A 14,073-nucleotide genomic window follows, 5' to 3' on the forward strand; every position below is an offset into this window, starting at 1 on the left:
TGATTTATTTTATGTTTTAAATCCACTCGGTGTTTAAGTGACCATCCTGTGGCTTACTTCTCCTCCTTGGTTGCATGAATGGTGGACATGGACAGTTTCTATGAATATCTTGTGTCCTCTCCCCATGCCTGATTCAGTCTGTAATTTTTTTTGTCTTGTGACTTTCCTTGGTATATAATCTAAGCTTTACTGATGATAGCCATACTTATTTTTCGCTCTTCCGCTTGATGGATTCCTGTCTCAGAATCTAACCATGACTTTGTTCTTGCCTGCCGTCGATTTTATTTGTATATTCCATATTCCTTTTATTCTTGATTTGCCATTATCCTGATTATAAACATGAATTATCTAAGTTCTATGTGCTCACCCTGTAATATCTAGAAGGTAATATCTTCCAAAAGAAGGGCAAAGAGCTAGTTTGTAAACACTTCCGTTGGAACGTTTAGGATCCATTATATTGAGAATACCGCATTAGTAACCTCTTAGCATTACTAGCTGTACAGTGAATGCTTTTCCCATATACCAGAGATTCTCCCTCTGTCGGAGAGCTCAGAGCTGGTGGGACTGATGACATGATCAGCAGATGGCATTTAAACCTTGCAAAGTATTGTATGGAGTAGGAAACAGATTATCTTTTGAGCTTAATTTATTTACCTCTTGTCAGCACTTTATGAGTTGTCCATTTACTAAATGTTTTTCTATTCACTGATAAGAAAGTGCTGAAAATGTTTCTATATCACCCAGTCTTTTTAATGTATTTATTATTTTTGTGTGTAATAAGAAAAAAAAATGTTGGATGAGATCGATTTTGTTTTGATCATTTGATTCTGTGCCAGAATCTTTTTATCCGTTGATAATAGCATAATATTCAGTCCCTAGACTAATTCTCTATCCAGTACCGTAAAGGTTAAGCGGTCATGTTTTTTTTTTTTTTTTTTTTAATTCTTTATTTTTGAGTGCACATGTTTTACAGATAATCTTTCAATGCCACAACAGCACTGATTAGACAGTTAGTTAGACATCGCGTATATTGGCTACAAGGCATTTGAGTATTCTGCACATTTTTCTTTTAAGCAGTGTAAATTACAAGCTAAGCAAAGCATGTCTAGGTTACATATTAGACAAGAGAAACTAGTCGATTCAAAATCCTAGGCATGTTGATAGAGGTATGAAAACAGGAAAACATATTTAGAAGGACAGGCTAGCTTAGTGTGTCTGGTGTACTGGGTTGCGTGAATCAGGTTGAGCATGAGACATTAGACAAGTTATGGGTCCAAAGTGTATGGAAGTTAGTGGCGTTAGTATACATGTTGTGTACTGGGTACTATCTAGATAGTCAGGAGACAGGCTGTGTACCAGCTTAACACGTTGGGCTGCGAACCTGCCAGTTACTGCTGGCTATGTATACCCTACGATCGGTACAAGGAAATTAAGCATGCTTATGTCGTCAACTAGCGTGTGGGACCCTATTATCTTAAGATAGTATGTGGATTAAGAAGGTGTGTAGCAATCTGACCAGTAGTTAAGCAAATGGGTAGTTCTCACTGGGTAAGCCTGGGCAATAGGTGTAAAAGGCATGATAAGTCAGTCCTCCTGTGTCTAACCGATGCCCAGTCTTGAGGCCTTGGCTGTAATCTCGGTGTGGGCGCGGGAGTCTCCCCAATCCGTGCCTTTCCATCTCCCAGCCGGGATGCAGTCGGGGGTTTTTGTGGCAATGTTCTCCTGTCTGGGTACCAGCAGATCTCGAACTTGGTGCTTCTGGTAGGGCCTAGGAGGCTTGCGACGGCTGGGAACCCCAGACGGGTGGCGGTGGTGAGCTCGTGAGGATCCCGTGCCTGTCCGCGGCCTAGGTAAGTAGCGGTTCTTGGCTGGATTATGCAGGGTAGCCCGTTGTCCATCGGCATGTTGCTGTCGCCCAGGTGGAGCGGTGGTCTCCCCAAAGGGATAGAGGTTTTGAGGGGACAATCCTGGGGTATGTCGCTGTTTAAGCCTTAAGCGACTCACCGCTGATCTGAGGTTAGTTTGCTGAGGCTTCCGCCGTATTGCCCATCTCCTTCTCCCAGCCATCTTAGCTGTACCTTGGCTCCGTCTTGGAGCTGCTGGCTGTGGCATGGTGTCTTGTGGATTAATTGCCAGTGGGGCCCTTCCCGGGGTGCCCTTGCAGGCTGTGAGTCTGGCCCAGAAGTCCGCTAGTAAGCGGTCCAGCCGGTCCTCAAGTGTGGGCAGAGGGTGTCTGGGTGCTGTCTCGAATGTGGCATCCGCCATGTTGCGAGTCACTGGTCTGGCTATGCTGGTAGGCCCAGTGTGATGCCGTGTTGTTGAGCTGCTAGCTGAGTATACCGGGATATCCCTCACCGGCAGGGGGGGGGGAGAGAGTGTGCTGGGGGGACCTCCAATTAAGTAGGCTGCAGACGATGGGGGGATCGGCCGCCTCCCCCGTACCGTCTGAGTAGGCCTCCTGTAGGCCTCAGGTCTGTCCCCTGAGCGTAGTCGTCAAACTCGGCTGATGGCTCGATAGTGACTGCTTCTGTGGTAGACCCCTGTCTCTGGGGCTCTCGAGCAGGCAGTTTTGTGTTTTTTTTGCTGTGATTTTGGCTGAATTTAGGCTGTTTTGCACGGAGCTCAGTCCATGTGCGACCGTTTAGCTTGGCTGCTAGGCTCCGCCCCCGAAGCGGTCATGTTAATAGTTAAAAACAAAAACACAGGAACAGATCAGGATGTCTCTATATTGTCCTATTTAATTAGCAGGAATCTGAGATTTACACGCGTGGGTTGGTGTATGAGAAGAATCTAACTCTTGGACAGATTAGTGTCCTACATCCCCCATCGCAGGGTTAACATCACTTCTAAGGTAAAACATGGGAATGATATGGGATATGCCCTCCACCCGTGTGAAATTAACAATGCACTCGGCTTCCTCTGAGTTGGCAAGTCACCGAAATAGATCCTGCAATGTAGAAAGGGCAAAACGTGTGTGTGGGATCTTTTCCTAGGAATTTCTAACTAGAACGTGACCTTTTGAGGTTAAATATTTCCCCCTCCCCTTCAGTTGTGTTAGTTACTTTATTGAACATTTTTCATTTTCTATGTAATGTGGGGAAAGAACAGGTGAAAACCAGGTAAAGTAGATTTTCTGTCACCCTGAAACCATCTCTGGGTTAAGTTTGATATGTTTTGGCACTGAATCCGAGCTACTGAGTGCATCCTGACAAGTCAATACCTTTTCATTACCTGTGCAAACCGTATTTTGTGGAAGGTGTTGGGACATATACCGTGTGTAGCGTTTTTGAGACGGGCCTTCTAGATATGCTGTTTTAATGTGTTTTGCCAAGGTGTGAAGGGAATTGCTATGTATATGTTTAAATATTTTCTCCTGTGACAGTGATCGCTTTGGACAAGTGTAAGGAAACATCTTCAGTTACAGAAACCACATTCGACTGAACGACGAAAGCTATTTTGGTCTCTCCTCTCCCTCACTGAATGTCTTACCGGTGGATCTGTCATAGCTGCTCCTTAAATCAATAGTTTTCCATTTTTTTTCTCTGAAATACAAATTTTGGAATTGTTTTTTTTTTTTCTTTAAATCTTTCTTTTTATTTTGCATTTTTTGTTCCATAACTTCTATGAAGTAACAATATGGAGGACGATGGCCCCTTTCCTTTACTGACATTGCCAACCATTTCCTACTATGACCAGAAACCAGGAACGAGTGGACTCAGGAAGAAGACCTATTACTTTGAGACGAAGGCGAACTACCTACAGAATTTTATCCAGAGCATATTTTTTTCTATAGACTTAAGAGATCGTCAGGGATCTACCATGGTAGTCGGAGGAGATGGTAGATATTTTAATAGGTCTGCAATAGAAATTATAGTACAAATGGCTGCCGCAAATGGGGTTGGTATAATGTACCTCTACTTTCATTTGTAGCATTAATTGGAATATGAAAGAAAACTACAGCCACTTTTAATTCACATTTCAGAATATATTATTCTACATTTTGAGTGCTGGAAAGGTATGCATCTCTTGGAAAAGCAAACTAACGTGCATCCTTATGGCACTCCCCCTTTTTTTTTTATTTTTTTTTTTTAAACTTGCTAAACATTTTAGAATTGCAAATTTAAAAAAATCAAATTTGTATTAAGGGACACTCTGTGTACGTTGAGAGCTGCTTATACAAGTGTTGCAAAGTTCTATAAATGGAAACTGAACCATTACATATGTTTCCATGGTGATTGTGCCATTTATGGAACTTTGACACAATTATTGTGTTGTTTTTTAAATTTATTTTTTTATTTCACTCAATATAGTGTTTTTTTATGTGTTAAGAGTTTAAAGTACACTTTTTTAGCTTATTTAGATAATAAAGTCTTCATAATATATATATATCTCTTATAAACCTATTTCTAAATATCTAACGTTTGTTAAATACAAATTAAATACACTGGATACGGTTACCCACAAATTTAATAAAATAACCTTTATTATTTATGCAATTTGATATACTTCTTACTGCCCCCTCCCAATGCAAATCACATGTAACATTAAACTGGATTATGTGTTTATATGCTACATGTACTGCCTATTTTATGGGTTTTGTAATTCATTGATTTGAGTAGTTTTCTTGTATTCTGGCACATGCAGGGTTAGTACTAAAGCAAAGTGAGTGGAGTCTAAAACAAAGTGCTAAGTTTGCTGGAGTGTCCTTATCGGAGTTGGATCATAGCCTTGCTATTTGATGCTCGCTCTTACGCCTCCATCCTGCTGTGGATTTTCGGTTGTGTGTTGAAAGTGGATGTGAAAGCTGCACTCGGAGGCGTCCCATATTGGGAATTTGCAAGGGACTTGTCTTTTAGAACTCTGTATACTGTTACACATGTTTTTCTGTTTCATACTCGGAGGGCAGTGCTCCCTGGTCAGGACACCATGCGGAAATGCCCGTCCATGTTCCTAGACAGCGGCCGGTGTTGTCTTTCGTTGCCAGTTTGCCTACTCCACACAACTGTAACACTAACCTGTCTACCGTTTAATAGCCCAGTTACCTTTGCCATAATCAGCATATTGCTTGTTTTTTGGAGGTAGAGGGGGGATTCCCACTTTTCCCCCTGCAAAGCACCACTTGACCGTCACAAATGTTCTGTTTCTTGCTATCCTTTTAGTTTCTGATATCACATTGAACCCAGAAATGCTGGCAGCGATATAGAGGAAAGTGAGATTTCCTAGTGTGAACCGTTTGTGCAGCAGAGCTTTCCATGTTCCATAACATTGGGAACGAGATGCTCATTCTCATTCCGAATCCCTTTTTAATCATGTAAACTATTGGAACACTTTAAACCTTAACGGTATTAAATACAAATAAAGCAGCTGTCCCCGATTTAAACTTTAATCTGACTTGCTCATAGCCATTTTTCTGGTGCTTTTTTACATTTGTATTTCTTTGATGGCTTATTGCATAACCCAGGAAAAAGCTGCAATGGACATACAATATTATAATACAGAATATATAAAATAGATTTTCTAATAGTATAATCCTCTGTAGATTTTACTGGGGTTTGTGCATATGCGTGAAATAGAATAAACGGACTGTCTTTAAAACCTAAAGGGACACTCCAGGCACCCAGACCACTTCTGCTCATTGGAGTAGTCTGGGTGCCAACTCCCACTACCCTTAACCCTGCAAGTGTAATTATTGCAGTTTTTCATAAACTGCAATAATTACATTGCAGGGTTAACTCCACCTCTAGTGGCTGTCTACTAGACAGCCACTAGAGGTCACTTCCTGGGTTCTAGCACAGGAAACCTGTGCTAGAGCGTCGCTGGACGTCCTCACGCTGTGTGAGGACCTCCAGCGTCGCTCAAAACCCCATAGGAAAGCATTGAAATGATTTTCAATGCTTTCCTATGGGGAGACGTAATGCGCATGCGCGGCATTTCCGCCCACCGGCCGACGCAATCACTGGGAGGAGCGTCGCGGAGGCGGAGACAGCGGCGAGGGACATCGCCGCTGTCCCAGGTAAGTGACTGAAGGGGTTTTCACCCCTTCAGTAACCGGGGATTGGGAGGTGGGAGGGAGAGGGTCCCTCCAGTGCCAGAAAAACGGATCGTTTTTCTGGCACTGGAGTTTCCCTTTAAAGGGTCCCAGACGCCACCTACTTCCTAGTCTTGGTTGCCCAATTATGGGACACTCCAGATCCTTAAAACTACTGAAATACTTTGTGTGAAGAATGTGTCTTTTTTAATATTTTTTTTATTTTACAAAAATGTTTAATTCAAAATGAACATTACTAAACCCCCCTGGCTGTCAATCAACCCGTCCTGTTACTTCCTGGTTTGTTTAGCTCAGTGAAGCTAAACTCAAGAAGCAAGCAATTGGCCAGAGCACCTGCCTTGCAAATAGTTCATTCGGATTTGGGCAGCAGAGTGTCCTTTAAGCACATTCATGGGATGTTGACTGACTTCAGCTGCTAGACATCCTAGGGCAGGAGTAGGCAACCTTTTAGCAGCACTGTGCCGATATAGGATTGTGATGTCCTGTAGCGTGCCGATCCTATTTTTTTAAATTGAGGTGTATATGCTGCCGTATTCTGCTTGTTATTTTTATTGTAATTGCTTTGTATCGTGGTATTTGTGCGTATGTGAGCTATTATATTGTATATACATAACCAAGAAGTGGAAACCACCCAGAATACGTCAGAATATATATAAAAAATAGAATGACCTGTATACAAGCGGGTCTTCCAAAATTGTGTTCTGTATAAATAAATTAAATGGCTAACATAGCGTAAAAAAGTATAAATAGGAAATATAAATAAATGTGATATGAGTGCACTCACAAACAAACGAGGAAATCAAGCCTTTCACCCACTCAGGGGTACTATGATGAGTATGGGATGCAAGATGTAGTTTTCTTCCAACCAGATATGTATAAAAATAAAGAAATCAAATATAGTGAAGGTACGTTGTAAAAAAGGTATGATACATTTATTGGTCGAACTTACACTTTAAGAAGTAAAAAACAGCATGTCTCCAGATTATATGGACCTTTTGTAGTGTTCCAGAGTAGTAGTACTGGGAGTCCAAGGCAGTTATAAAATATAACACAATATAAAACAATAACACATAAAAAGTTCACAAGAGCAAGTATCCAACGCGTTTCGTCCGTGAAATATTGGACTTCATCCCGTTATGGTTGTCACCCCCTGATGGCGGCCCTGGCTGCTTGTGGAATTGTGTGTGGATGGATATGTCACATTGTGTGTTTGGTAGTGTCTGGGGGCTGTTTGGTGTATTGCATGTGAGAGCCTGCATGTGGGGTTGTGTGCATGTGTGTGGATTGTTTGTGGGGATTGTGTGTATGTTTGTGTGTGGACTGTTATTCTGCATTTCTGTGTATATCTAGCAGTGTGGGTGGCTTCCCTGGGTTCCAGTGGGGACCAGGCGGGCCAGGTACAGGTCAAGGACAGGAGCTGCAACACCAGCTGCGGGCTGCTCTACTACAGTGTGGATTCCCATTCACAAGTGCTGGGAGGAAGTGATCTCAGATGTGCTGTGAAGTGATCTCTATGTGCTGCCATGCATAAATTGAGGATTGTCCTTCACCACCTCTTCGTATTAGCAGATATCTGAAGTTTTACTGGGACTCCTGATAGGCCAGAGCCTGTTTGGTTCTAGCAGCCTCGAGTGCCGTGCAAAGACACCTCGAGTGCCGTGCATGGCACTAGTGCCGTAGGTTGCCTACCCCTGTCCTAGGGTATGCATAAATAGTCATTTCTATCTCAATGTTCTTTACAAAAATGCATGAACATTCTATTGGTTTCCGTGGCAACTGCTTCACTATTAAAAGTTTGCTCAATAGCTTAATATAATTGCAGAGTTTGAATTTTCTGCAAAATGCTTTGGAATGATAATTTTACCAAAACTCTCTGACATTGTTCTATGGGCTGCACACTCTGCAGTCTTTGTTAATAGACTGTATATTTGCTCTGTAATCCATCGATTTGATTTCTTGATCTTGTGTTTCAGATTGGACGATTGGTCATTGGACAAAATGGCATTCTCTCAACGCCAGCTGTGTCCTGCATCATACGAAAGATCAAAGCAATTGGTGGTATCATCTTGACAGCCAGTCACAACCCTGGAGGTCCCAACGGAGACTTTGGGATTAAGTTCAATACTTCTAATGGAGGTGAGAAGAAAATCACAGCTCTTATTAATTTGACAGACTTGTAGATCATTTGTAATGCATACATTGAAGTCTTACAATTGCTCTATGGACAGCTATCTTTAAGTTCTTTTTCTTCGGTAGTCACCCTGTCTGACCAAAACCTTGCATAAGTTAGATCACTTGAACAGTCCAGATCACATTTCTTTAAATGTCCGGCACTTGCTCATAACATCAGGGCTTTGTTGGACAAGTGGTGCTTCAGTCTAATGGGGGCTTAAAGGTCCCCACAGATGCAAAGTATACATTGCAAAATAATCACACACATTGGCAGTAGCATATATAATCTTCTATTTGTAGTAATAATAATAATAATAATATTAATAGTGACTGACGCACCATCACAATAATAATTAAATGTGCTCCTAATTTCACTAAAACACTGTGCTAGATAGAAACAAAACAAACAAAAGCTATATATATATATATAATTATCATAATTTATATCGTGTATATTGTTACCTCTTTGCTTATTTCATAACTAATGCAGGTCCTGCTCCAGAAGCTGTTACTGATAAAATTTTCCAGCTCAGTAAAACGATCGAAGAATATGCTATATGTCCTGATCTCAAAGTGGATTTGGGAACCATTGGAAAACAGCAGTTTGATTTGGAGAACAAGTTCAAACCATTTACTGGTACATATGTTTGATAATTTATCTTTTATTTCTTTATTTATTATGTTGTTTTTTTTTATACTGTAATGTTCATTATGACCTAATTGACATATGTGTCAAAGTGTTCCTAATTTTAAATACACTTTGTGCTAACCAAAAGCATATCCGAAGTGTGGTCTTCTCCTTTAGGAGAATCTGGTTGACTACACAGGGCTATACAGCCAATGGATGTACTCGTGTATCACAGTGATTAGTAGGCATGGGGAAAATTTTCGGTTCGGTTCGGCATTCCGAAATTCTGAATTTTCGCAATTCGGAACTTCGGCAGTTCGACACTTCGGAAATTCGGCAACTTCGGAACTTGGGAATTTCGGGACTTCTATTGCAGCCGCTTAGTAGATAACTCCCTAATTCCCACGGTATTAGGGAGTTATCTACCAAAAGGCTGAAAGACCTAAATTGGTCTTTCAGACAAATTTACTAATACTAAGTAAAAATGACTTAGCATTAGTAAATGTAGCCCCTACTCGCTATACCGTGAGTAGGGGCATGTCTAGTAAACAGTGAGCAGCCTGTGGCTGCTCACTGTTTTAAAAAAAAAAAAAAAAAGGCTCAGGGGTGGGGGCCAGGGGGGGGGGGGGAGGACATTAGGTCCCCCCCTTTTTAAGTATTTAGGGCCCCCACCCACCGCTCAGGGGGGAGGAACTTAGGCCCCCCCCTTTTAGTATTTAGGGCCCCCACCCACCGCTCAGGGGTGGGGCTCAGGGGGGAGGACCTTAGCCCCCCCCCCTTTTAGTATCTAGGGCCCCCACCGCCGCTCAGGGTTTCCCTGAGGTCCCCCCCCTATTAGTATTTAGGGCCCCCACCCACCGCTCAGGGGTGGGGGTCAGGGGGGGAGGACATTAGGTCCCCCCCTATTAGTATTTAGGGCCCCCACCCACCGCTCAGTGGTGGGGGTCAGGGGGGAGGACATTAGGTCCCCCCCCCTTATTTTACTGTAGGGCCCCCACCCACCGCTCAGGGGTGGGAGCCAGGGGGGAGGACATTAGGTCCCCCCATTAGTATTTAGGGCCCCCACCCGCCGCTCAGGGGTGGGGGCCAGGGGGGAGGACATTAGGTCCCCCCGCTTATTATTATAGTGCCCCCACCCGTATTTTACTGTAGTGCCCCCACCCACCGCTCAGGGGTGGGGGCCGGGGGGGAGGACAATAGGTCCCCCTCCATCATATTACTTTAGGGCCCCCACCCGCCGGGGGGGGGGGGCTATTTTTTTTTTTTTTTTTTTTACAACATTGAGCAGCCACAGGCTGCTCACTGTTTACTAGACATGCCCCTACTCGCGGTATAGCGAGTAGGGGCTTAAATTACTAATACTAAGTAATCTTTATTTAGTGTTAGTACATTTGTCTGAAAGACCAATTTAGGTCTTTCAGCCTTTTAGTAGATAGCTCCCTAATGCCGTGGGAATTAGGGAGTTATCTACTTATTCATTCCTGTCATTACATTGACTGGCCAAGTAACTTACATTTTTTATGAATGTATGTTACTTGAGTGTTGTAAGTGTTGCAAATGCTTACAGGTGAATCCTGGCTATGTTTGTATACAATTTTAAATAAAAAGTATACAATGTAACATTTTTCTTCTTTCACTGGGTAAGTATATTAGTACTTAGGCAATACTGTGCTTCGGAACTTCGGCACTTTGACACTTCGGAACTTTGGCACTTTGACACTTCGGAACTTTGGCACTTCGTCACTTCGGAAATTCTGTAATTTCGGAACTTCGGGACCTCGGCAATTTGGCACTTCAGCAATTCGGACATTCGGAAGTACCCGAATGTCCAAAATTCGTCCGAATTTATATTCGGACCGAAACGAATTGCACATGTCTAGTGATTAGATCGATAGATACATATGACATATCCTGCAGGAGAAATGTCTTGCAGCATGGGTGTATGGGGGACCCAGGTAAATTGTCCCAACTTACTGAAATGGTTTGACTACTTACTGTAGGACAGTGCAAGGGCACTTCAGGCACCATAACCACTAAAGCAATCTGTCTTGTTATGGTACTTAGAATGTTCCTTCTCTACCCCCTAAATTATTAGTGACGTATACTTACCCGTACAGTAGGGGGGGATGTAATTTAAAGGGACATTGCAAGCATGTTTTCACTTCTTCTATTTTTTATGACTAAGAATCTGAGAAATGTCATCCATTCTATGGATCTGTATGTATTACTAAGACTATATTATGGATCACTTATCGCCACACTGAACAGCCAGAGTGTTCTACTGAAACCAATAGTAGGCCCAGGGTTGGCTGAGAGGTCGTACTCACTTCCTGGTCTGTGCAGATGTAATTAAATAAACTCTTACCTCTGGAGGTTTCAGCAAGTGAGGGAATTGATGCCAATGTGAATGTGTAATGTTTATTTTGTATGCTTTTAAAATGGAAAGGGTCTGGAGTTAAGGACATTAAGGAACAAGAGTATAAGAAAATATCCACTTAAATATGCTTTATAATTGCATCCAAAATATTTTTTGCTTTTGTTTTTGTTCCAGTCGAGATTGTGGATTCTGTAGAAGCCTATGCAAACATGTTGAGAAATATCTTCGACTTCAGTGCCTTAAAAGAACTTGTTTCAGGACAAAACCGGCTTAAAATCCGACTTGATGCTATGCACGGAGGTAAGATTTCTGCAATCCCAGGCTAGATAATGCTCCTGGCACCAAAATTCACGTTGTGATCACTTTAATGAGGAAAGTGACCACTTCTCTTCCCCTCACCCCAGTAAATGGAATTGAGGCTCTTACTGGGGTGAGGAGTGCAGTGGAAGGAAGTATAAACCACATTGCAGAGTCTGCTGAATATCCAGGTACATTATGAAACATCAGTGATCCTGATGCTGTGGACTCGATCATGCCTTTTCACGTCTATTTGGAATTTCTATATAAGATCATGCACGCTCAGCAATTCCATAGTGATGTTCATGTGTGTGTGATACACTCTGTATCAGAGGTGGACAAATGGTAGATCCCTAGATTTGGATCTTTCAGTTGCTCCATGCTCTGATAGTTTGCCAGCCTTTAGAAGGGCAATGTATAATGTAAGCCGCAGGTCTAGAACACGTGGGACACTCCCATTAGCTCATTCCTCATGAAGTAAATAATAATTTTATTACTGCGCCGTTCACTTTAATTAATATTGTGTTTATCATTTTAATGGTGGGATTTTAGTAATTGGTTTCACACTGAAACCAGTCGCACTTTTTTCACTTTTAAGTGCCAGTTTTCCACAATCTTTTAAAATTTGTTCAGTATTTACAAATTGGTTAAAAATAATGGTCTAGATTTCATGTTTAATAATGATCTAGTACAGCTCTTTCTCTAGATTACAATAAATATATATCACATCATCATATATATATATATATATTATTAATAATGCACTAATACAATATTATAGAATATTCTGTAAAAAAAAAAATATTTTTTGTGTCTGATCAGTTGTTGGACCATACGTAAAAAAGATTATTTGTGAGGAGCTTGGCGCGCCTGCAAATTCTGCGGTAAACTGCATCCCGCTGGAGGATTTCGGCGGTCACCATCCCGATCCAAATTTAACCTATGCGTCCGAGTTGGTGGAAACGATGAAGACCGGAGAACATGATTTTGGAGCAGCATTTGATGGTGATGGGGTAAGAAATCATATGAATTATTATTTCTTACTTTCTTCCCCAAAACGTTAGACTAACAATGCGGTTTCCAGCCTTGATTAAATATAAGGAAGAGAACAATTTTGGTTAAGTGAGTCATTTGAAAGGCTGAACCACAAATAGTATTTTATTGGCATATGGAATTGGACCACTGATAACCGCATTTGCTACTGGTCAGAAAGCTCTTACACATGTGGAGTCTCGTTACAATTATTTAATGGGAAGATGATTTCACTTATTAACCTATTTTCTTTTCAAACACCTTTTTAAAGGGCAATTATCACATTACACAATTGAATAAAATATTGAAAACCACTTATTAATTGTGTTACTTTTTTCAAGTGAGGGTTTGTTCTCTTTTATATATTAAACATTTAGCAGCTTGTCTGTCTTGGTAGTGGATAGTGTGTGGGAAGTTTGTGAGTGGTGTGGTTTCTGGGTGTGGCTGAGAGTAGTGTGGGGGTGGGGGTGGTGGTGACTGGGAGTGGTCCCCATACATGCTCCGGTGGTTGCCGATCACAGTCAGAGCTGGTAGTAGTGCTCTGAGTCAGAAAGTGCTAGCACTGCGAGGGAGTGGACTGTAATCTCCACCCGCTAGGTACTGACCACACTGAGATCTTTTGGTCTCCTGATTGGCTGAAGAAGTTGCAGGGGGCCCTTGTAGCCTGCACTCCAGGCAAACGCTTAAGGGTTACGGCAGCCATAGATAGATAATACAGCAGTGTGGATTTCTAAGTTCCATTTTATTTTTCAGATCTTACAAACACCTTTTATTAAATATATTGGCTAAGGAAACGTTCTAATAAAATCCTGGAAAGTGACAATTACCCTTTAAATGTAATATTGTGTTCAGATCATGGGAAATTTATCATATCTTTTTTTATGTGCACAAATCTGTCAGTTGTATCTTTTCATTTGGTGTTTCTATTTAGAGATGGGGATGTGATTTGTGTTTTGCCTTCTTCTTAGTGTTTATTAAATGTGTAAATACATTTTTTAAATTCATTTTAATCTAAACTTGGAGTTAAAGCCGATTACCTTTTTCATGAATCTCAAAGTGCATTTCTTAGAAATTACCTCTCTGTTTTCTCTTAGGATCGTAACATGATTCTTGGGAAAAACGCCTTCTTTGTCAACCCGTCTGACTCGGTGGCAGTCATTGCAGCCAATATTTTCAGTATTCCTTATTTTCAGCAAACTGGTGTTCGTGGTTTTGCGAGAAGTATGCCAACAAGTGGAGCCTTGGACAGGTACAAATGTGACGGTGATTATGCGGTGTGCAGTTCCTTTAAGATCATGATAAAGAATTTGCTATGTATCCATTGACCTCGACACTGAATTAGAATTTTGAGTTACATTTTGTTGTAGACATAGAGCAGCTATCTATGCTTTAATGTTTCCTTATTTCACAGGCTTGGTGTTCATGTTCTCCTTCCACTCACAAATTTCAATGATCTCACAAAATTAGCTTTGTAGGAAAAAATGTGACATTATTGCAGTGAAACAGCAAAAACTCGCA

The 14,073-nt window shown here is 41.5% G+C and overlaps 1 protein-coding gene across 2 annotated transcripts in view; it reads left to right on the plus strand.

The window, feature by feature from the left end:
- Positions 1-14,073, plus strand: part of PGM1 (phosphoglucomutase 1) — a 62,793-nt gene that overhangs the window by 32,681 nt on the left and 16,039 nt on the right. The window contains exons 1-6 of one of the 2 annotated variants that reach the window (XM_063427869.1): positions 3,622-3,897; positions 8,023-8,185; positions 8,712-8,858; positions 11,401-11,526; positions 12,346-12,536; positions 13,650-13,804. In XM_063427869.1, the coding sequence (XP_063283939.1) occupies positions 3,637-3,897; positions 8,023-8,185; positions 8,712-8,858; positions 11,401-11,526; positions 12,346-12,536; positions 13,650-13,804 (1,043 nt within the window). In that variant the 5' untranslated portion in view covers positions 3,622-3,636. Of the gene's footprint in view, positions 1-3,621; positions 3,898-8,022; positions 8,186-8,711; positions 8,859-11,400; positions 11,527-12,345; positions 12,537-13,649; positions 13,805-14,073 lie in introns of those variants that run through there. The other variant, XM_063427868.1, reaches the window with a different exon arrangement.

Source organism: Pelobates fuscus, chromosome 7 (genome assembly GCF_036172605.1).
Source record: "Pelobates fuscus isolate aPelFus1 chromosome 7, aPelFus1.pri, whole genome shotgun sequence".
Classification (NCBI taxonomy): domain Eukaryota; kingdom Metazoa; phylum Chordata; class Amphibia; order Anura; family Pelobatidae; genus Pelobates; species Pelobates fuscus.